This window comes from Nyctibius grandis, chromosome 30 (genome assembly GCF_013368605.1).
Source record: "Nyctibius grandis isolate bNycGra1 chromosome 30, bNycGra1.pri, whole genome shotgun sequence".
Classification (NCBI taxonomy): Eukaryota; Metazoa; Chordata; class Aves; order Nyctibiiformes; family Nyctibiidae; genus Nyctibius; species Nyctibius grandis.
Genome location: NC_090687.1, coordinates 423,597 through 448,002, shown reverse-complemented (window position 1 = coordinate 448,002; position 24,406 = coordinate 423,597). Strand labels below are relative to the sequence as shown.

The window sequence follows — 24,406 nt, the reverse complement described above, 5'->3', positions numbered from 1 at the left end:
GTATGTGGAGGAAGAAAAGGTCTCTATTATTGAAGCAAACCTTTAATTCCTGCATTTCATCTCCCTTGAGTTTTAGGAAATTCCTGTGTTTTGGTTAGGAAATTAGACTCTAGCTAGCTGTGTGATCAGGTGGCTGCACTCTGAATTCTGTTGTTGGATAATAACAAAATATTCACTGGGTGCCAGTTAAAAAAGGGAAAAAAGCAACCCACAGGATTTTAGTGATTTCCCCCAAATATTTCTATGACCGTTTTTCTCAAGGAACTATTTTGGAAACAGCTACGGAATACACATACTGACATTTGTTTCTAAGGTTTTATGTGTCCTGCATTACAGTTCCAGAACAGTTTGGGCATTGCCATGTAATTTGAGTTTTTATTAGGATTGTTTTGTACACATCTGAATGTCTGTACATACACGCACGTGCTTTTTCACTTTAGCATTGTGGTAAGAATATGATTTGTTTCAAAGCTGTTTCTTACTGGAGTAGCTAGAAGACAGCAGGGATATCTGAACATCTTGGTGCTGTTGTGTGTGCTCAGCAGTCACTGGATGACACCTGGCACTGCAGTTGAGCTGTACTTGAGACTAATTTTGGATACCTTGTGCAAAGATACTCAAGTGTTATTTTCAGTTAATTTTTGAGAAGAACAGCAGTCGGAGATTTCTTCAATATTTGAAATAACAAAGTTTACTCTTGTCTGCTAAAACGAAATAAAACTCCACGTAGCATAAATGTGTCTTGGAGATTACCTCACTCTTTAGTCCATCACAGTGGAATGCACATGCTGGTCATTAGATAAATGTTAGGAATTATGATAGTTTTGCATTACAGTAATAAAGCAACACAAATTGTGATATTTTAGTTATTGCCATATCACAAAAAAATTCTTGAACTCAGTTGCTTGACAGTTTCTATAATTGGCGAAAGTATTTTTTAGTACCTTAGTAAGTCCTCTTTCATCTCTTAAACTTTAAGTGAAAAACTCCTGTGTGTGATGTTGGAGAAGAAATGCCTACGTAGTTTTTCTCCCTGTTGTGTTAAACCAAATAAACAAACAGATGGAATACTCAGGAGTGTTTAGCTACGGATAATTATTTCAAGGGTTGTAAATAGTATTAAATGTGAGGAGGTGTTTCTTTGGAATACATGTTGTCCATGATTGACAAGTCGAATATATGCATTTGGAATTATTCCATTGCTTTGAAAGTACACACGTGTGAGCAAAACACTGTATCTTTGTGCACGTGTGTATTCACGTTTGTGTATTTGTACATAAACATTCATGCCCAATTTTAGAGCAGCAGAACGATTTTAACTAGGTGTATCGACACGATGGAAAAGCAAACTTCATTTATTTTGCAATTCAGATTCCAAAAGAACCCTAATAAAATTATATACAGAATGGAACAGATAGTGCTTGTAATCACTGTACCTGACTATGTTGTCAGGTTTGGGGAAACTTCTTAAATCCTTGGGGGTGACAGGCAGCAGTAGAATTATGGTTTAGCTTTCGCTTTTTGAATTGTAAGAGCAGCCACAGCTCTGCCTGGCTAGTTCTGATATGAATGCATTAAAGTTGATTTCTTTGATACGGTTGAGATCGTAACTGTCAGATCTTGGAGAACAGAGCCACGGAGTGGAATTCTTTCTAACATGAGTTCTTTGCATTCAGGGGTGCATGCTGAGAGGTTTTCCAGGCTTGGCTGGAATCTCCCTGATGGAGTATCTTGTGATCAGAATTTACAGGGCTTTGCCTTCCGAGTGAAGTGTCTCCCAGAGCTAGCTTCCAGTGGGGAACTAGTGGAAGGGTGAAGATTACTAATAAAGACTGGACTTAAATCCTCCCACTTGCTGTCCCACCAACTTTCTCCTCCCCCTTTAAGCATAAAAATGATAAAAAGCTCGAATGAGCGTGCTTTGGGTCAGCTCTGAAAACTGGAAGCTTTTCCATTTCGCACGTCACAGTCAAGGTGAGAGCTGCAACGGCAATTTTAACACTGGCCAGCAGGAGTGTCTAGACCGCGCTTATACTTGGTCCAGTGAAACCAGAAACTTGTTTTTGTCATGGTCTTTCAATAATGCTGTGTAACCCTTACAACTTCATTAAAGTGGTCCTGCTTTTAGAATTTGTGTATTCTAAAGTGAAAACTCTTTATTAAGGAGTGTAATCAATAAACTTAATTTCTTTCAAATTGTAGTTACTCAGCAGGCATTGGCTTGTCCTAATCATGTCTTTAAAAGAGTTTTGAAAATAGTATTTTTTTTCTGACTGTGCTTTTATGGTGCTTCATTGTAGCAGACAAATTATTGATAAACTAAACTTTACTAGAAACTGTAGGAAGAGTTTGCCCACTCAGGAGCTGCTGACTTTTCAACTTTACCTTACTTACTTACCTTACCTACTTCAACTTTACCTCCATTCAGGGAAGACTGTTAATATTAATTCTCAAATTCTGCCTGGTAGAATCTGTAAGCTTACTGCTAATTTTCAGATTACCCTGACATAATCTTTAATTGCATCTTTGGATTCTGTCTCTTACCTTTTGTGTACTGAGTTGCACTTTTGAGTTTAGGGCAAAAATGACGTAGAAAGGAGCATAGTAAAATAAAGTTTGAAAACTATTTCACTTCAAACAGCCAATCCATTTTGAATTGCTGAAAGGTTTATCAAATTTCCTGCACAAATATTTAAATCTGTATAATTTTTTTTAGAATTATTGTCTTATTTTCAAATATTGGTCATCATTTTGTTGTCTTTTCGAGATTGTAATCTACACCTCAACGCACGCCTTTTGAAGTATGACTGCTTGGAAGTAAGTCTTAAAGTAACTTGTATGAGATCAGAGGAGGAACTTGAAGGAATAGTGGGGTGGAGGCAGTTTGTTATGAGAGTTCCAAGGCAGGGAGGTTCATTGAGGGAGAGGAAGGAGACCAACATAAGGTTGCTGAAAAAGAGGGGTTTCTGAGAGTTTACTTCTCAAATACAAATACATTACATGGTTGCTGAGCACAGGTTTTAAGGTGTGTTTTGGGGCTTTTTTTCCACGAAACGAGAGTGGTTAGAACATGCATGTGTATGTTGTGAGCACATTGGTAAAAGCGAATGCGGAATACATTGCCATCATGGGCTGTAGATTTAGTTTGAACTAGAGTGTTCCTATTTCTGTGTTTTTATCCATTTTCTGAATGCAGAGTGAAGTCAGGAGGATATAGTAACAAAGTCCAGTGGTGATGAGCTGAAGCTTGAAGATGTATTTCATGCTGTTGCTCTGGATTTATTCATAAAATGCGTAGAATGGCCCAGACAAGTATTTGCATTTGTTTTGCAGTAATGAGCAGTTCTTTCTTGAAAAAATAATTAGTCAGCTGAAAGCATTAATTGAATTAAAACGTTCCACCTTTTGACATTGTATAAAACTTGCTAGAAGGCAGTCCAGTTTGTTTCAGCCCACCAAAGTTGCATGTCCCGTAGCACGTGGATTAAATTAACTACTGTCTTCTCCTGTGGAGAGGGATGTATATACCAAGATACCCGATGTGTGTACTTAAAGTACAATTTTATTGTATCTTCCCAAATTTGTATGCTGCGGAATGTATTATAACCTTCATTTGAAATGTTATTCCTCCAGCATTTTTTCTCTGGGACGTGAATGACTGTTCAAAAACTCCTGGCACAGTCCCTTGTTCTAATATTCTCCTTAATTCTGTCCGTCTCATTTACACTTGGTATTTCTCCTTCCGTCCTAACCTGACACGCTTTCATTCATTCTTTGCCCTCCCATTTACCCCAGTTCTCCCTCCCTTCCTTTGAAAGTGGTTCAGGACCAGAGCTCCGCAGTGTCTCATCCCACACCACAAGAGGAGGATTTCCTTCACGTGCCCTGTGCAGCAGATACTGAACTTTGAAAGGTGCCTGCCTTCAAGGCTGCACAGCCACGTGGTTTAGATGGAACTTCATACTAGGCTTTATGGGCATTTTATAAGGGAAAAGCAAGGGAATAATGGTTTACTGGAGATGGAGGAGTAACCAAATTTATAATAAACCGTGTTTATTTTTTACAGCTATGCTTGGTTAGCTCAGATATTGCTGCCTTTGATGTATTATATTTTAAATATGTACTGTCCATAGAAAACCAAGCCTTCAGTATACTTTTGTAGACTCCTGTTGATAATTGACACTCACTGTGTATGTTTAAACACATTCAACTACATCTTGGTTGTGCAAATCTTCTAAATAATATGAGCTAGGAGAAGCTAGACTGGTCTGTATCCTTGTAGGACAGTTACCTGTTGCGTTTAAAACTTTGGATGTTAATTCATAACAAGAACTCCGTATGGTATAACCATGCAACGTGGCATCAGCTATCCTAGACTTACCCTTCTTAGGAGCCTGTGCTGTTTACTGTGGAGGCAGACAAGGTAGAAACTTGTTTTCCAGTTACAATGTTAGCACTCAAACTGAAGCGTTGACTTGCGGGGGACGTGTCTGTGTCTCTCCCTCTCTCGTCTGTATTCTCTTCTCAGCTACAGTTCTTGGAGACGAAAGCAAATTGGATCCAGCCTGCAGCTTTGTTGGGTTGTCCTTCCACAGAGCAAGTGACTTCAGTTCCTAAAGCACGTGCTTTCTAGGGGATCACCCAATTCATTTCCACACTGAAGTACACAATGTAGCATCTGCCATTAGAAAGAGCTAGAAATGGGGGTCATTTACCAAGCGATCAGAAACAAAGTTTGGACGTTTGTCTTCGATTGCCTTTTCCTTGAAATTGAGGGGTAAATGCTCACGGAGGAATGCTCTGCCATGAGAAGAGCAGAATGCATTTGACGCTTTCTGGCAAGTATAGATCACAGCACCTTACCCAGCGCTGTTGGCAACGGATGTTTTGATGTATATTTCATAAGGCTGCTGAGCACTAGCGCAGGTTTGTGAGAATAAAATAGTCACTCAAAGGTGTTTTCTGGTATGGCCTCCTGAACGGCAGTCATTACCGAAACGACTTTTGAAGGTGATCTTGTGTAGTTTAGCCTTGCTATTGGCTCCTGTAGAACCCGAAAGAGGAGACAGAATGTTCTGAAGGAAACTTTCTGGCATGATACAAGTTGGCATTCATGTCCTGCGCTTTGGGGAGTGAGTTTAGCGTTCTGACGCCCCGCATTTGGCCTGCGGCATGCTAGAGTCTGTGGAAGTACCAGCTGATTTTGCAAAGGTATTTCCCGATAGATGTTCCACCTACAGTTGACTGGTGACTCCTGAAGAAGTTGAGATTTTGCAAGCTAAGCCTGTAGAACACCAATAAGAGAACCAGCCTGTGTGTTGAGATGGGTGGGTGTTGTGGGGCTCAGCTCTGTGAATTCCAGCTTCTGTGGACATGGAACCTGCCACAGAAGATGTGAAGCAGCTGGTATGTAAGAGCTGCCAGTGGAAAATTGAAAAGCAAACGCAAGATGCTACGTAGAGCCTGGAAGGAAGAACTTCCTGTGGCTGAAGCCATGATAAGACACCAATGCTATCAGTGATTCAGTTATTTGATACATGCAGTGTTCATTGTTTGTCATTTTCATATCAGATTTTTAAACTGCAGTCTTTAAATCTCTTTATATAAAGTTTTGCAAGTGTTTGTGTTTTGCTTGGAGCTACCAAGACGACAGCTTTTCCTACAGAAAATGTAGTTTGCGATGGGGTTATGCCATTCACAGGTAAATGAAGTTCTAATAACGGAGCACGTAGATGGGTAGAGAACACTGAATAAAAGGACTGAATAAGTTTCTCTGAAACATTGGTGTTCTGATCCGTGACTTTGCAGGTTGTAGTTCAATACCAAGTACAGAAAACTGAGGTCTTTGCCAACTGGGGGTTGAAAGCTGAGTGACAATGCTGAGAACTTACACATCCAAACTTGCTGCTTTGTACCTCTTACGCAGGTGCTCGTGCTCCGCTGATCCTGGAGTGAAGGGAAGGAATTGTCGTAGCTGTAATTGTGTGGATGTCCAGTCCAGTGGTTGGGTGGTGCAGGATAAGTAGACAGAGTGAGAATGACCATCTTGTCTTTGTCTCGCCTCCAGTGATCTTTTATAAATGATTTTACTTAGAACAAGCACATAAGCAGAGTGTTAGAGTAAGCTCCCTTCCTCTCTCCAGCAATCCTGCAGCAGCAGTGGTATGGCTGCTCCATGGACCTTTTTGTTTTAATGCATTGCTTGAGTTTTAAATAATCTGTTGTTGGGAATTAATGATCATCATCATCTGTCATTAGTGAGGGGATGAAAACTTGTTAGCGGTTTTGTATGTTACAGGTCTATCATACAGTAAGATTGAAAGAATGAATTTATGGGGTGTGATTTAATGATGTTTAACTATTTTTACTTTTTCTTTTGCCTTTTATTCTGCATTGGTTTATAATGCTGTGTTTCAGAATATACTGCATTCCATTGCCTTGCTGAGATCCAGTAAACTCTAGAGTGGATTGTGGTAACCCAGTGACAAATATTACCATGCACAGTAGTAAGAAAGTTTATGCAAAGGGATGATACAGCAAACTCTTTATTCCTGGAAGAATTAAATGGCGTATAAGATCTCTGTAGAGGTGACAGGATATTAGAATTTTTAGGTCTTCATCTACGATACTCTAAACAATTGTCTGGATAGTAATTTATTTGTGTTTAAAACAAGAAAGATTGGCATTAAATTCCCAGGACTACAGTTTGTCTTGTAGAATAGTAAGTACATATAAAGGAACAAAAGAGCAATTACGGGCTACGTATCCTTTGTAGAGGTTCGATTGGTGGAGTCTGTAGCATGTCCTCGATAGAACTGTTCTGTTCATTTGATCTTTTACATACAGCTAAGAGGAAATTCTTACTTAGTCCTCACTGATACTTTTGCTTCTTACACTTTTTAATAATGAAAACTTCATGTGTACCAAGTGTACTGTGCAGCCTTCAGAAAATCCTTGATAAGATCTGAGCTTTAGGCAGCTGACTTCAGGTTTTTACTTATTTGAGTATGTGTACAGCGATGTAAAAAAAAAATAACACCACAACAAAACACCCAAAAACCCCAAACAAAAACCACCCACCCAACAAATAAACAAAACCCCGCATCCGTGGTTCCTCTACACGATTTCTCACAAAGTGAGAGGTGTGTGATCAGAGTAGTAACTCTGGGATAGATTCCTGTAGCTGTCTCTGATAAAGGACGTCTTTTGCATTGGGAGCGAGTAGCAACAGGACTTTGTAGATTGAGATTGAGGACTGATGTGTTTGAATTCCCCTTTCTGGACCAGAGATTTTCAATATTAAGATCTGTATTTCTTTACCATGCGAATTGTGATATTGCAGTCTCACATCTGCAGAATAAAGAAGCAATTCTGTGTCTCAAAGTAGTTGCTTTTCTTCTCAACCATCTATTACAGTGCTCAGTTTTTTTCTAATGGTTTCGCTTTTTTAAAGAATTTACTTTCACAGTACCAGAATTAAATTGCTTAACTTTCAATTATTTTATCAGTGGCTGGTGAAGGCTTTAGGAAATAGAGAGGCTGTTTATTTGAGAAGTTGTTTTTAAGTGCATTTTCTTCTAGATGTCTAATTCTTTTTCATGTTTTGCCTTACATGCTTCCCTGTGGTGACAGTAGTTTTCTTCGAAAGGATCAAATAGTCCTTCCTAGAAATAAAAGAAGCATTGACCTTAAAATGGTCACAATATCATATTTTATATCAAGTAAATAATTATTGTATGCAGGAAAAAATGTACTTTCACGCATCTTACTGTCTTCCAGATTTCGTTTCAAATGTACTTTGTTACTTGAACAGTTTTTTTACAATTTGGAGCAATATGTTTTTGTCATCCAAAGGAATTACTTTCAAATTGCAGCTGAATAGTTACAGTTAAGATTTACATACCAGTCTCTCAAATCTCTAAAGCATAGTAAGCCTGTAACAGTTGGTTCTTCTGATACTAATTTTTAAATAATATTAGGATTATCAGACTGGGATATCCTGGTTCTTGAATGAGATAGGTGTATATATGTCTGTGTATATGTATATAAACACTGACTTTGTCAGGTAAACAAACTGCTTCATATAATTGAGTTTTAAAAGTTAACTGAACTTAAGCCTAAATCTGAAAGAGAGAACTGTGCTAATGTGTATAACAGTTTGGGACTGCTGTATTGTACAAGCTGTGTTTATAAGCAAATAAATGAAGGCAAGAGGATTTGTCATGAGGTAAAAGGCAAAATATAAAGGAGAGTAACTGGAAAAACTGAAACAGTAATAAGCATTGTTTGTAATGAGCAATGTATGTTTAAGGTTAAAAGGCTTCTGATTTGTTACACACCTGCATTTTTAAGGGCAGGCAAATCTTAAAGAATACTTCTTAGCAAAATTGAAGAGAATGTATTTTGGAAATGTAAGTTACAGAGCATGGTTACATGTTCATGGAAAAAAACGAGTGCACGTTTTGGGAGGTCTCCCTGGTTTCTGAATTAACATTCTGTTACAGTGTCAAACCAAGCATGGTGTTTGGTTTGATTTCTGTTGTGACTAAATCACAGGTTTAAGGTTAGTTGATGATGTTTTTGCTGATGAAAATGTCTTTGAAAGACCAATATAGTTTCAGAGGCAATTTCAAAAAAAAAAAGGCTTTTTCTTCTGAATTAAGGTGGGGGAACGGAACCTTACTGCATTACATGTAGCACTCACCTGCCTGCAGTTTCTCCATACCATTTTCTTCCCTGTCCCCTACTTGCGTAAACAGCAAATTCTCTTGGTTCCATCAAGCTTTATTCCCATTTTAGTATTTCCGATCTTTGTACAGGAAAGCTGGAGAGGGGCTTTTGACAAGGGCATGGAGTGACGGACGAGGGGCAGTGGTTTTAAACTGGAAGAGGGGAGATTTAGATTAGATATTGGGAAGAAATTCTTTGCTGTGAGGGTGGTGAGACCCTGGCCCAGGCTGCCTAGAGAAGCTGTGGCTGCCCCCTCCCTGGCAGTGTTCAAGGCCAGGTTGGATGGGGCTTGGAGCAACGTGTTCTGGTGGAAGGTGTCCCTGCCCGTGACAGGGGGTTGGAACTAGATGGTCTTTAAGGTCCCTTCCAACCCAAACCAGTCTGTGATTCTGTGATTTTTTTTTCTGATCCATGTTCTTTGGGGTGCTGATAACAGATAAAGGGACAATCAAAATTACACTTCTGTGCCTTTTTTCAAAAGCCACACCAGGATTTGGGGAACGAGAAAGGGTTGAGACTTACCATCCTTGGGATACCTTGAGTTATCCTAGGTGGGATGAGTGTCAGAGGTGGTGCTCTTTATACTGAGGATCAGATTCTTGAGGATGCTGATCCATTCTCGTGTGATGAACTAAAGTAGACATCTTTCAGTCCTTTCGTTACCACCATTATTTAGGAGGCAGTAGGTCAAGACCGAAGACAAGGATATGAAATTACATCTATTTTCTCATGGTTGCTCGTTTGCTTTTTGGTCACATCAGTGTTCGCTATTGCTCAGAAGTTCCGCTCAACTACGAAGGGGCAACTGCAGAGCACACCAGTGTGTAAGCATCAGAGAGTGTGCTGCCTTTTAGAGGCTGCTTTGTTATATTCTTGCTTATGTGTCTTATCTCTGGAAATACAAAATTAAGCCATTGAAACCTTCTCCTTGTTTTTGCTCTTTAAGATTTATTTAAAAAAACTCTTCTTTTGCCTATTATATTTCAGGTGAAATATCTTGGGAAAAAACCTGATCTAGATGGGAGTGGTGAAGGAGGAAATGCTGAGTTCCTTATCTCTACCCGTGAATCCTCCTGTTGGTTTAATATTCACAGAATCACAGAATCACAGAATGTTCGGGATTGGAAGGGACCTCGAAAGATCATCTAGTCCAATCCCCCTGCCGGACCAGGATTACCTAGACCATATCACACAGGAACGCGTCCAGGCGGGTTTTGAATGTCTCCAGAGAAGGAGACTCCACAAGGAGACTTCACTCTGGTCATGGTTTTTTGCAGGAGCAGATAACGGAGGGACTACATCTGGTGGCACATCGGGAATTCCTCCCAGCAATCCTGCTGGGAATTCCAAGTCAACAGCAAGGAACCTGGGCTCCTCAGCTGGAGAGAAGGAGGAAGGAAAGAAGGTCAGACGGCAGTGGGAATCGTGGAGCACAGAGGACAAAAATACTTTCTTCGAGGGACTGTATGAGGTATGTGTAGAGGAAAATAACAAGCTTAGATGGCTTCGTTTAGTATCTGGATATTCCTAAAGAAGGTTGGTTCAGCTGAGATTTGCAGGGGCAAAATGCATGTGGACACATATGCATTTGTCTATGCATATGTGTCTGTAGAGTTGGCTATAAACCAGCTGTCAGTCAAAGCCACATTTCAAAAGTGTCAAGCTCTTCTTTGTTTTGAAATACACAGGAAATGTTTGTGAGTTTTATTCATGAATGTTTATAATAACTTAAATTATTTTTCAATGATAGTTCTGCTTCAAATGAGAAATAAATAAATAACGTCCCCATCTCAACTTTCAAAAGCAACACATGCTGTAATATTGGCAAACAGGAAAATATGTCGTATTCTAGTAAGAATTGTAGGCACTGGGTTTAGTCTTTGACCATGAAAAGGTTTGAGCCGATTCAGTGCTAGGGCTGAGAGACAAAGAAAAGTTAGATCATCTTACCTTTTCTCTCGGATGATGTATACGCTGTATTCCTGGTTGTCCCGGTCCTATGATTTTTTTAAGAGCTCTTCTGTTATGAAAATACACACTAAAGGTAAAAACAAAAGAAGTGGTGGTGGATTTTCTTACGTGTGTGCAGCTTTTTAACAACAGTTTTTTAGTGGTAGGTGTGATTGGTGTGTATATATTTTGAGGACAAAATGAACACTTAAACACTAATTTTCTTTTTTTAACTCCTCTGACTTGCAGTAGTATTCCTGGGCATCATGTAATCTTTAAGTCCCTTCATCACTCAAAGAAAATGTGTTGTGGGTTTGTTGTTTTTTTTTTTTTTGAATGCTGAGGAAGAAGTTAAAAAATGTGCTCTAAGATGGAGTTGGGACTCTGTTGCCCGACTTCCATTCATTTTGTGTCACAACCTTTCGAAAGAGGTTTTCCCACTTTGTATTTAAATCAGTTCCGACCTTTTTTGAAAACTAAGAAATTGTGTGATAGCAGGAGTTCAATGATAATGTATGTAAAATTAAATTTTCTTCTTTTGAACTCCAAGGATTTTAGAGGAATTGGCTAGTGTTAAACGGACACTTAGTGTCTCATTTTTATTTTTACCCTGAGAATAAACTTCTGAATGACCTACAGTGTACAACTGTGTTTTCTGTAAGAAGGATTTTATCTTTTCAAAAATATAATATTTTCCTTTATTATTTGAAACTCAAATTCTGTACTTCTAATAACTGGAACATGAAATTTACTGTAAATAAAAGTGAAGTTGTTAAATATAATAGGCTTTTCCTTCACCCTAGTCAGAGATGGAGGTAGGAGGGAGAGGGGGAAGAATGCAGAGGAGACTAAAGCAAGCTAAGTGAGAAAGTCGGTATTTTCAATTCTGCTGCTTAGCACATTTATGAGTAAAGGGTTTTTTTTAAAGTTTGCTAGCAACTTACAGTCTTTATTTTTAAACAGTTCAAGAAATTGGAAAGTAATTTATTTCGCATCTACAATACATTTTATATAAAATAAAGGAAACCATTGTAATTCTTTTCCTGTTGAGTTCTGATACTGAAGACCATGGAAATCTAATTTCCATTGACCATTGAAATTTAATTTCCCCAAAGTCCCTCATGTTGTCTGAGTTGTCTTATGGCAAGATACAAGTTTGGTTTTGAGTATTTGGATTTGTTTTATTTATTCTTCAGCACGGGAAGGACTTTGAAGCTATCCAGAACAACATTGCCCTGAAATACAAGAAGAAAGGCAAACCGGCCAGCATGGTGAAGAACAAGGAACAGGTCCGCCATTTCTACTACCGCACCTGGCACAAGATCTCAAAGTACATTGACTTTGATAATGGTTAGTATGCAATGAAATGGGCTTAGTGTAGAGCTCACAGTCTCGTGAGGGTTGGAGTCCTACCTTTTAGTGCCATCATGGAGGGTAAGAATGGTGAAGATGAGAAAATAAATACTGAATAGGATGTCTGTGAACATGGCTTATTTTTATTAGCCTGGCCATACTGAGGTTCGTGGGTTTTGACAAATACTTCTCAAAAACTGGTATTTGTATCACTGCTTTTATATCAATTCACCACACCGTAATAAATGCTGATCCTACTATTAATACTGAGGAAAAGCTGGGTTCAAGGAAATGTTTTTCTGCTCTCAGGAATGCACCTTTGAGGACAGCTGCCTAAATGTTAGTCAGGCATGACTTTGTCAAGCAAATCGATTCCAGCACTACTTTGCACTTCCTGGGGGAAGGAAGAAATAAATAAATAGTCCGAAACAAGTGTAAATGGTGAAATATTTGCTCACACTTTAAATACAATTGATATTGGTTCAGTATCTTAGGATTCCCAGTGCCATATTCCCCTCTTCCCTTTCTTTTCCCTCCTTCTCCAGCTTGTTGAGTGAAAAGGAAATTGGGAAGTCATATGAAGTGCTAGTGGTGTTTTGTAACAATAATAGTAATATGTGATCATTAATAACTGGTTTTTATCAAATGCATACTATCCAGTAACGGGCAGTGAGAATTCAGGTCAATTTTCAGATAGCCTGATCTGAATAGCAGCTTAAAGAAATCTATTTCAGAGTGAACAGATTTTACCAAGACTCAGTTCTTTTGACTTTTTTAAGGTATGAAGAATGTGAGTTCTCCTGTTAGCTTGTTGATTAAGTAAAGGTCTCCAGGGCTTTCCTCTCCTTCTGGTGCTGTATTCCAAGTTGCATAAATCATGGCAGTTTCATGGTGGTTGAATTGTTTGGTCTTTTTAAACAACTCTCTTTAACATCAGCAGAAGTCTGGATATTAAATTCATCTGTACGATTTGTGGCCAAAGCCTCTCAAGTTGAAAATAACTCGTTAATAAGAAATGGATATGACTAGGAAAAAGCAGAAGGAATGCCAAGATAGTGTGCAATAGTCTCTTTATGAAATTATTTTGTCTGTTCCTGAGATTAGGTCCTCTAAAGGAGGATTTACACATCTAAAACACCTGTCAAAAGGTGTATTTTTGAGTGCATTTTTCAAAAGAAGACAGCATTTTAAGATGAAATAAGCCATTAGTATTTTATTTCAAAACAAATGTTACAGCAAACACTGTATGGAAGAACTTTTTAAAAAAACATGTCATGGAGGAACTTCATCTGTTTTCTGGATAGCGTAAAGTTCTGTATACCTGTAAGGTCTGAAATCTCATCAGCTGTAGGAATTTAAGAATTAGTGCAGGAGTTTGATTAGCTTTAGTATTGGTAGAAACGTGTGCCTGGATTTTGGTATTTAATGAGTCTGCAATGAATAGACAAGAATATTTTCATCTGATGTGTAAATCACAAGACTGTCTTTCCTTGCTGTCATAGATATTTTGATTTATTACCAATAATAATGTCCACATCGTGTGTGTTGATGAGAAAGGAGGAAAAAAAACTGGTAAAGTTGAATAAAATGTGTGCGATTCTTCATATAAAAATTTAGAATCTGGAGTTTGTATTAGATCTCTAAGGTGCATTTGTGTGCACAGAAGACATTCTCTGTCTTGTGGAAAATTTAGACCTTCTTAATTTTCTTATAAGAAAGTTCTATATGCATTTTCGTGGGGGCATCTGAACATTTCCTTTAGAAATTGTAAACAGTTAAGTGTTACTAGAGTTAGCTTTATTATGAATTAGTTTTATTTTGCATATTGAACTGTTGCATATTTGTTTAAATTCTGTGGAAGCTGCTTTGTTTTTTCTGTAATCTAAAAAAATGTTTAATTTCCCAAATATTTAAGTCACCAAAAGGAAATTGGTGAAGCTGTCTCATTATAGTGTTTCTTGAAACAGAACTTAGTCTTACCTTTGATGAGATGTTTGTCTTGTTATTGAAGATACAAATAATCTCATTTTCAGTGTTGAAGTGAGTATCTGCAGTGTAGCTGTGTATGTGTATCTGCAATCTGCATCTCACTTACACCTTTTCTGCTTTTCAGTGTTTTCTCAAGGGCTGAAAAAATCCTCCCTGGAGCTTTATGGCTTAATCTGCTATGGGGAACTAAGGAAAAAGATTGGGGGATGTGAGTATGAATGACTTGAAAGTATTTTTATATGGTAGAATCAGAAGTGTCTGCCCTTAAAGTTACAATGTCTAATACAGTTTCACTTTTGAGTTAGTCAGAGTTTGTGTTCAGTGTATTCTATTGCAGTATCTGTGGTATTTGTTTGTTTTTATTTTTATTATTAAATATAAAAATATTATTTTTATTTTTAAAGAGCTTCTTAGACCCTTGCATTAGTCCCCTTTTTTCTTTGACAGATTTCTTTAGCTTTTGCTATCTGTGGAATGCAGTGCATGTAATACCCACAGATGACAGGTAAATGTATATGCAGCGTAGATTATTTGTCTATTTTATTATTCTTTAAAACTAAGGAATTAAATGTGCAAAGGATATCACTTGCACCCACAATTATTTCTGCCTATGCAATCAAAATCTGGGACGGTGCCTTTCTCTAAAGTCACTCTAAAGTACCTTTCATCTAAGTCAGTCTCTAAATCTTTACTTACTGAACCCTGAAGATGAAGCAGCATTACAAATCCTGACCAGAAATAACAGCTGTGCTGCCTAACCAAGATGCATTCTGACCTTGTCAGTCCTGGAGGCCGGTTTTGTCCGTAAGGCTGTGGAGGTGGATGAGTGTACGCCATACCGATGCTCCCCCGTTTTCTGGAAGTTGGTGCATTAGCAAGATATCTGTGCTGAGGCCATGTTCATAGAATCATAGAGTGGTTTGGGTTGGAAGGAATCTTGAAAGGCCATCTAGTCCAACCCCTCTGTAAGGACCAGGGACATCTTCAACTAGATCAGGTTGCTCAGAGCCCCGTCCAACCTGGCCTTGAATGTTTCCAGGGATGGGGCATCTGCCATGTCTCTGGGCAACATGTGCCAGGGTTTCAGCACTCTCAGCATAAACAATTTCTTCCTTATATCCAGTCTGAATCTCCCCTTTTTTAGTTTAAAACCATCACCCCTTGTCCTATCGCAACAGGCCCTAATAAAAAGTCTGTCCCCATCTTTCTGTGAGCCCTCCTTAAGTATTGAAAGGCCACAGTGAGGTCTCCCTGGAGCCTTCTCTTCTCCAGGCTGAACAACCCCAACTCTCTCAGCCTCAATCTCTTATGGAGATAAGAGAGGTGCTCCAGCCTGCTGATCATCTTTGTGGCCTCCTCTGGACCCACTCTAACAGGTCCACGTCCTTCTTGTACTGAGGACCCCAGAGCTGGACGCAGTACTCCAGGTGCTTTCACCAGAGCAGAGTAAAGGGGCAGAATCCCCTCCCTCAACCTGCTGGACACGCTGCTTGTGATGCAGCCAGGGTACGGTTCGCATGGTCTTGATGGCTTCCAGGCTAGATGCATCTTCCACATGATTTGTTTAATTTGTGAGACATGGAAAATCATCAAAATACTTTCACTTCTTTGTGAAGTCATACTAGCTGCGAAGTGAAAAAGACAAGAAGACTTTAATGAGTGGACATTCCTAATAGAATCGTGGTGTTTTAGCAGATTTTTTTTGCTATGTTATTTCCTCACCTGGGATTTTCATTGTAACGTGTCATGAAGGAGACTGTTGTGAACGTTCCTACTGACTTCATTGTGTTTGTTCAAAGATCTGCAGTGTGTTAATCCATCTTGGAGAGGCAATTTTGAACTGTTTCGTGACAAAGAAGGGGCAGAGGCAGGACAGATTGCATTGGCAGTAGAAATCAGTGTTAGTGTTTCTTCCCTATATCCGCGTCTTGTCTTAAAAGCATCAACAGACCCTCCTTGCTATGACTAGGAATGAGGTTTAACACAGTCACCATGGCAATGCATGCATAACTGTGCTTCTCTCTTTTTATAACTTTGGTACTTGGTTGCCTGTTTTACCCGCTGTCACTTGGAAAATTCTAGTCTCCAAGAGGAAATGGGCTTAAGCTGCAAGCCTCTACGCCCAGTTTATGAGAGGTCTGCTCTGCAGCTGGTCAGAGTAGTTTCTTTCTCTCTCTTTTTTCTTTTTTTTTCTTTTTTTTTTCTTGTGGTATTCCCCCAGTCCTGTCTTTCCAGAAATTGAGATCACTTACGTAGAGCTGTTGAGATACAAAAGCATGTCAGGAACACTTTCAGCGTTGCCAGAGGGAGGTTAATTGTTCAGTAAATAGATCTGGGTGTAACTATCATAGGGAATATAAATCAAGTTACCATAATGTCCATTTAAAAATGTGCTGTATAATGCGTAGAAGAAAAGTGTGGATTACATGTGCGTTTTATTCTTTTTATTTACTTTTTTTATTGCATTCAGCGCTGTGAGGGCTTGATGCTCTTTCATTATGCTGTGCTGCCTTAGCAACAGTGGTTGAGCAGGAAGATGAGGAAGCTTTACTTTTTAATACTGCAGTGTCAGATTAATGCCCAGCAACCCAAGATTGCTGTAGCACCTAAGCTAGGGTCATTTAATCCATGAGTAAAATGTGATTTTCGTGGCAAGGATCATGTAAAGCTTGCACATTGTGAAAACAGAAACTTGTCAGAAAGAGTATGTTAGAGCGTATTTATGCACATTAATCCTATGTGAGAATGAAATGTAATAGCTTTGAAAAACAAACAGGACACACAAAAAGGTCATGACTATATCACTTTAAATTCTAATTCACTGTGTTATTCCATTTCATTTCAAGGTATGGATGACAAGAATGCAGCTAAACTCAATGAGCTCATTCAGGCCGGGTAAGTAAGAACTTATTTCTGAAACTCTTAAAACTGGCTTGTTCAGCAGCTTGATGGTTGAATTGCTCATCCAGCATCCAGGGGGCATTTCTTACTTTTTTAGAGCTGCAGTTTGACATGTTCCATTCTTAGTTTGTTTTGTGTGGATTTTTTTCTCCCCTTTTCCATGAAGCCATTCATTGTTATCAGTAAGAAATGATGGGTGAAGTTTAAGAATGTAATGAAATGAGAATTCTTTACAGAAGTTACAGCATTATAACTATGTCGATTCACTATAGGGAATATAGTTCATCTCCAAACAGTTCTGCCAACAGTGCTCACGAGTCCTGACTTTCAGGCCTGAAATGACACTTCCAGTACACCGTAGGCATCAGCCCTCCAGTTGCTTCTGCGTCTACTTGACTTCAAGAGCGAGTATTCTCTTTCACTTCAAGAAAGAGTGATGGGACTTGAGGGCTCAGTCTTGGCAGTGTACTTCTACAAAAGGGGTTAGAAGTTGCTGTGCTATTCAAAATGAGGGAATACCTTATATGTTTGTACATAAAATTTTCTGAAGCAGTCCTGCTTTTAGAATTTGTGTATTCTACAGTGAAGTCTCTTTCAAAGGATATTATTTTACAGAGTGTGATGGTTAAACTTTGTTTCAAATTGTAGCAGCCATTGGTTTGTCCTAATCATGTCTTTAGAAGCAATTTGAAAATAGTATTATTTTCTCTGTTACAGATCCCTTTTTACTTTTGGCATTTGTGCTTTTAGGGTGCTTCATTGTAGCAGACAAATTATTGATAAAGTTTAACTGTAAACAGAAGGAAGAGTTTGCCCTCTCACCAGCTGCTGACTTTTTGACTTTATCTTACATAAAAGAACACTGCGTGTTGCACCTTTCTGTTGTTATCAAACTGAGTTCCCAGATGAGTTCCTTACACTTTATTAACCTTTCATCTCCTGGGAGACGCACTTTGTACAGCATGATGTTGTGTTGCAGGTCTTGAATGTGATAATTTATGGAATCACTTGTTCATTCTTTTGTTAACTGCAAAGTTTGAAATGAGAAGAGAAATTGCCATTTGGTTTGGGTTTTGTACAGTTATGAAAATCTTAGCAGTAAGGTTTTTTTAATATAACAAAATGACACTTAGCAAATTACTAAGTAAAGTAGCAAATTACTACTTTAAATTGGATTTACCAGTTAAAATAGGCCTGGGATGGGCCTTTTTTCCTTCGTGTCCTGAGTATCTCTAGAGTTAGGGATATAGGTGGTCATTTTGGTCTCTGTTGTACTGGAGAGCTTTTCTAATACTGTGTCATCCAAATAGGCTAAACCATAATAAATGAGAATGATGACTTTTAGCAAGCTGTAGCATCAGTCTAGCACTTTGCATGATTAAGGCCTTAGTTCTTCTAATTAATTGTTAATGAGGGCTAATGATTTCTGTGAAGTCTAGGTGTTTATTCTATAAAAGCCAGTCTTGTAACAAACCATTTTGAAAACAGGAGCCTTTGCATTCGAAAATGCTAATCTTCTAACCAAAAACTAGAGTGTGCCTAATATGAACATTCTCAGGCAGTTCAGTAGTTGCTCTTGCACAGGCTTTTTGTCCACCAGATGGAAGACGTATCTTTGCTTCCCTTTTTCTCCTGCATCTCTTACGCCATTTGGTGGGTAGACCTTGTAAGTTGAAGAGGAGCAAACTGTGCAGGGAAGCAATGTTCACATTTCCATCTTCATTACTACCTGGATGTCTGCACCATCTGAATTATTCCCCTGCATGTGCAGAGCAGCCTCATATCTCACACAAGCAAACGTGTTGCATATATCCCATTAGATTAAACTTTCCATCTTGCTCAGTGATGTTACAGTCCTGTGATCCCCCTCTCTGTAAGCAGTTCTTTTTTTCAGTTCCTAACGTGTTTCTTTCAAGTGTGATACTCTTCCTTCTCTGAACAGTGTACTTTGCTTGCTAGCTTCTAAATTGTGCCGTTCTCACTCAGTACCTGGGGAATACGGTAGTTCCTGCTCCACTTTTATGGCTGCCAGCAGTTGTGCATTTGTTTTCTTTCCTCCAATATGATTTTTCTCCTAGATTTTTTTTTTAAAATATATTTTCTGTAATATACTTATGTTTTTCACGCTTCTTTTCTGGCTTTTATCCTAGGTTTTGGTGGGTGGTGAGGTTTTTTCCCCTCTCTGCCTCTTAAGCACAGCTACAAAAGCAGCCAGGAGCTTGTGATGCTGATGGGTTGTTCATTTGTGAGCTGCTCTGTGGTGGTAACAGATAGTGGCTGTGTGCAACCTAAGGTGCAGCTGAGCAGGTGGTAGACAAATTGATCAGGAACAACTGCCAGGAAGCCTGACTCAATAATAAATGCTCTATGATCATCTCATTAGGCTCTTTAAGAGAAATAGAAAATATGAAAAATGAACTGCAGTGCTTTTCTTCTTCCTTCTTGTTCTTGATCAAATTAGCTGTTCAGGTGGATCAGAGGGACTTCTGAGCATTCAGGCCCTTCTTTCAGTCACCTTCAAGTCATGTGACAGCAATTTCCACAGAGCTTGTCTGTTTTATATAGTTGTATCAGTTCATCTAAGAAGAAATAGTGTTTCTCCTCACAAATCCCTTCTCACTTATACCCTTACACTGTCAAAGTCACAATAATAATAATGCTATTTCTGACCCTTCAGTTGCATGCAGCTACTTGAAGGGCCCATTTGATAAAAAGGTGTTGCATTAGCTAAAATCAAGATGCAGGAGGAGAGTCTCAGCTTGCACAAGTAGTCAAAAGAATTTGCTGTCCTAAAGTAGTATAAATTTGCAATTTACCAATCTCTTTCAAGGTGCGTTGAATTATTGGATTTATTTTCACTGGCTTAAGTGGATTTTGTATGAGGCTATTACAAAACTGTGTTTTCCACTAGAGCAGGAGGGAACATCTAGGCATGACTTCACTAAGCAAGGAAATCACTGCAGCAGTTCTGATTGCTAATGCTGTAATTAACTCCTCGCAAGAACAAGGAAGACAATAATTTTGGCATGTTCATGCAGCAGCGTTTTCCGTACAACTGTCTGTCACATTGCGAGACTTGGCGTTTTCTAGCTCATGTCATCTCAACATGAGCTTTATAAAGTTACTTACTGAGATGAACAGCATTAGTGGTAACAGGGTAAATGTAGCTTTCATTGAATCCCTGTAGTTAAAGGCAAAAGGTGTTTGTTGTGAATCATGAGGATGTTTTACTTCAGCATAAAACTATGTAACAGGAAGAGTGATTTCTAGGAACTACAGTGAAAGCTGAAGACTTTTAGTCCTCAGCTGTTTTTTCAGTTACTGTTCTTAGAGGAAATAATAATAATAAGCACTGGACAAAGAAATGTGATATGTATCTAGAGGTTTTATTTACTGCAGATCCTCTAGGTTCTGCCAAATCCTTCAGGTTTTCTACCAGGCACTGTTATACTAGGCTGCCGCTTCTGACTGCTGGCTGATAGAAAGTTTGGACTTGTGTAGAAAAGTGGAGATTCTCTACCTAAAGATTCGGACCCAAGAGAGAAGTTATCCAAATATTGACCAGCTGAATTTGAGAGCAGTAGAATTTGTAGTCGAGTTTCCTGTGTTTATACATTGCAGTACTCATGAACTTGACATAAGTGAGTTTGGGTTGATTCATGCTGATCTTGTCCTCACTTGTATTGAAACTTGGTTTATTTACACGTTAAAAAAAAAAAAAAGAGGGTGCTAGCTGCATATGGTTAAACTTATGTTCAGGAGATTTAGTTTTTAAAAAATGGTAATTTTTCTGATAAAATCAAATCTGCACTTTAATAGAATGACTAGAGGATATTGAGCCTCATGCGTTAGGGCTAAAGCATCCATTGCAATGGCCAGGAGGAAGTTTTACCTTTCATCGTTACCTTATGTCATTGACTAGACCTCCGCAAGTGTTACTGTGTCCTCCTCTAAGGGTCTTCCCACTGGCAGAGATTGACTGTTGTACTTGGTGGGACCCACCATTTTACTTGCAAGGACATATGTTCAATCCTGCTGCTTCTATGATAGCTGATACTTGTTGCTTGAAGTATTCGGTAGTAAATACTGCCATCAGTAGCTGTTGGTCTCAATGCCTGCCTTTTAAGTCTCTAAAAAGAAAACAGGGCTGAGTGAAGAAACCAAATCGTTCCACTGTGTGAAAACAAAAATGGCCTCTTGCTTTTAAGGATCTTTATAGTTGTTAATGTGGTATTGAAGCTCCAAGCCAGTGAAATCATACTGTAAAAGTTACTTTGTTCAGATTCCTACACAAGCAGTTAGACCTCATTTCTGCAGCAGACGTGTTGATATTCCAGAATGGAAGACTCTTCAAAAACTTCAGACTTTTTCTTCCCATAATTAAGAGTTAGGAGTATGAAGAGGAGACTAAAGCAGAACCGCTTGTGTTTTATGAAGAAGCTGTCTCTGAGGGCACTCTTCAACCAAAGTAATGTAATTCTGGTCCACTTTATAAAACAGCAATCGCTCCCTCAGTGGACAGCCCAGTGTTTCATGAAAGTCTGTGAGAGGAGGGTCATAAGAGTAGCATTTCTATAATGAAAAGTAAGGTGATAGAAAAGATTGAATGCTCTTGTGAATCTGCACTGCAAGTGTCTACCTTTCTTTGTTCATTCCTATAGCCACGATTGTATTTGGCTCTGTGTTCCTAATATTTGTACACACAAACTTTTGTTGATGGTGCCTGTAATTACTTCTCTTTCGATGTATTCAGGGCTACGACTGTTCGTTACAAAGGCAGAAACCTTCGGATCAAAGCTCCGATGTGCAGGGCTTTGAAGAAGCTCTGTGATCCAGATGGTAAGAGGCGCTGGAACGTGAAAGGGTTTTAACAGATGGTGAGAAGAACGTGAGAGAGAGTAGGCCTGTTTTGATGTGTGCACCACTGGCAGGGGAATTTGTGCTATTTCACGTTTGTGTTGGGCACAGATATGTCCCTATTGTCTTACTTATCCTGTTTGCTTGTATAATCCCAGTAACTGTAGGACCCACCCAGCTCTTTAAGTCTTGGAGTAAGTCACTAGCTACATTGAAAAGGAAATAGCTGCACCAGACAAGATCGCTAGTGCTTTACCAGTTGTGCTTTCACTGTATGTGAGGTTTAGTTCCTTGTGCCAGTGAATAAGCAGTAGCATGTTGTTTAGCATTGAGCATTATAGACTTTTTTTTTACCTTCTCCAGTTCAGCTATGTGTGGGTTTTTCTTGTTTTTTCCCTTCCTCTTCCTTCCCCCCAATAAGTAGAGTCAGTGCCATTTAAAGGTCTGAAATACTGTACTTGCTCAAAGTTTCCAGCCACCTGATTTTGACACTGCTTGCTCAACTGGGAGCCCCAGTACCACTGCAGTGTCCAAGGGAAAATAACGTGTTGGAACAGATGATCTAAGGAAGCAGGCTCCACTGGTGAAGCTGAGCTGCCTAAGTTGTTTGTAGGTGATGCTGATGTCTGTGATGCTTTTTTTTCTGTAATTGAGCATATAGTGTTCTGAGTTGTCCTTGCTTTGACCCATGCCCGTTGTGCTTTATCTCCCTTCAGGCGTTAGTGATGAAGAGGACCAGAAGCCAGTACGTCTTCCTCTCAAGGTCCCTGTGGAGTTGCAGCCACGAAATAATCATGCGTGGGCTCGAGTACAGAGTCTTGCCCAGAATCCACGGCTTAGGTAACGAAGAACTGATTGTGGTGCTCAGAATAGAACAGGGAAATACAAGAGCAGCATTCTAGCATCTTCCTCTCTCTTCAGGATTCTCTTTGACAACTGGGCAGTTCATCTTTGATAATGTAGTTTGACTAAATATACTTACTCTGAAGGCTTTGTCCAGCCAGGGTACATGATTGTTGTAAACATGAGTTATCAGACTCATGATATAATCATATTAGATTACCATTGTTCTTTATATCTTTTAATCTGAGTAATGACAGGAGCTACTAGAGTTGGAGGTGAATGTACTTTGTGCCACTGACACCCAGTTGTTGGAGCAGAGTGCAAGTAAAATGGAGATGGGCAGCATTAGTTCTACTAAGTTGGTATTGAATGTACCACGAGACAGAGACACAGGGGAGGGAAGTAGAACAACGGTCAGAGGTGCCTGCACCAAGGCTCTGAACATGTCAACTGCAACACAGTGATGCTAGCAGAAAGGAAGGTATTTGTAGCTTCATCTCCCTGCAAAATGCAGTTGGTGCTGCTGTTTCCGTGTCGTCAATGGCTGTTCATCCTGGTACTTACACCTAGTCCAAAACCCAGGGCAAAAAAAATGAGGCCTCTGTGATGCTGATTGTTCTTTCAAATAGAGTACTTCAGTATAATGACTGAAGATCGTGCAGAGGGGAAATGGAAGATTTTTAGCATTAAGTTTATTTTGTAAAATGCTTTGAGAGCAAAAAGTAAATGTTTGGGGTTTTTTTGTGCCCCTTTTTCTCTTTCTTTCTGTATTTCATGTGGTAGCTTTGTGCCTCGCCTGCACTTTTGCAGTTTAGCTAAATCTTGCCATCTTTTCCTTCCTTCTTCTTCCATCTTGAGAAACTTGTATCTTGAATCATGGCAGTCAGATTTATCTGATGGGCTCTTAGATCCTTCTAAGTTGTGGGTTACCTAGATTTTAAAGTTCGGGGGTAACATATGATTTTGCTGTTCTTGTTTTTTTTTTCCTTAGAGCCTGGGAGTGGTAGGGGTGTTCTCTGTGCTTGTATTACAGAACGCCAGTTTCTTCCCTTAATTCCCGTTTTAGCATCGAGGCTGTGATTTGAACTTCTGCTGACATTTTTTCTCTGTTCCCTTGCTTCATTTATCTTGCCTACAGGATGATTGTGGAGTTACATCGGAAGGTCTCCAGCCTCATCGAGTTCCTGAAGCAGAAGTGGGCTCTCCATGAAGCGCGTATTGTATCCTTTTTCTGCTTAGTCTGTCTGTATGCTGTGTCCTGGGAGCAGTTCTCTTTCTATTCTAAGTTGCTTTTTGCGTCGAAAATGTGATTCTACCTCATAAGGTTGCCAGCCCATGCTTAGTAAAGGTAGAGGTCAGTATCTCAGCATCACTAATGGAGCCTTTCATGGGAAATCCCGTAATATTTGACTTTTACCTCAACTCTTCTCTACTAGGATCCCTGAAAAGCTAGTTAGTAATGAATGAAGCTTCCTGCCTTTATTTCATTTCCTTAAACAGTGACCTTAGGCTGTTTCATTAGGGATGGGTGACCACCACAGAAGCCTGGATAATAACTGACGATTTTGTTTCTGGTTTCAGCAAAGAGATTCAGGACAAATCTTTCCACTTGCTTTATGCAGTTTCACCAAATGAAGGCTTCAGCTTCTTGTCGTGGTAGCTGCTGCTACCTGTTACATCTATATACGCTGTCTCAGCCATACCACGTTAGAGAGATCCCCGCCTCTGAACTTTGATCCACGGAGTATTAAGGGTTTGTGAGTTGCAGCCATTCTGTTCTCCT

The 24,406-nt window shown here is 39.3% G+C and overlaps 1 protein-coding gene across 2 annotated transcripts in view; it reads left to right on the top strand.

Moving 5' to 3' along the window:
* CRAMP1 (cramped chromatin regulator homolog 1) overlaps positions 1-24,406 on the top strand; it is a 50,146-nt gene that overhangs the window by 3,083 nt on the left and 22,657 nt on the right. For both annotated transcript variants that reach the window (XR_011049843.1, XM_068420262.1), the window contains exons 3-9: positions 10,008-10,201; positions 11,877-12,030; positions 14,147-14,230; positions 16,869-16,917; positions 21,677-21,762; positions 22,497-22,620; positions 23,762-23,843. Coding sequence is in view for 1 of the 2 variants with exons in the window: in XM_068420262.1 (XP_068276363.1) it covers positions 10,008-10,201; positions 11,877-12,030; positions 14,147-14,230; positions 16,869-16,917; positions 21,677-21,762; positions 22,497-22,620; positions 23,762-23,843 (773 nt within the window). In the remaining variant the exon portion in view is untranslated. The remainder of the gene's footprint in view (positions 1-10,007; positions 10,202-11,876; positions 12,031-14,146; positions 14,231-16,868; positions 16,918-21,676; positions 21,763-22,496; positions 22,621-23,761; positions 23,844-24,406) is intronic.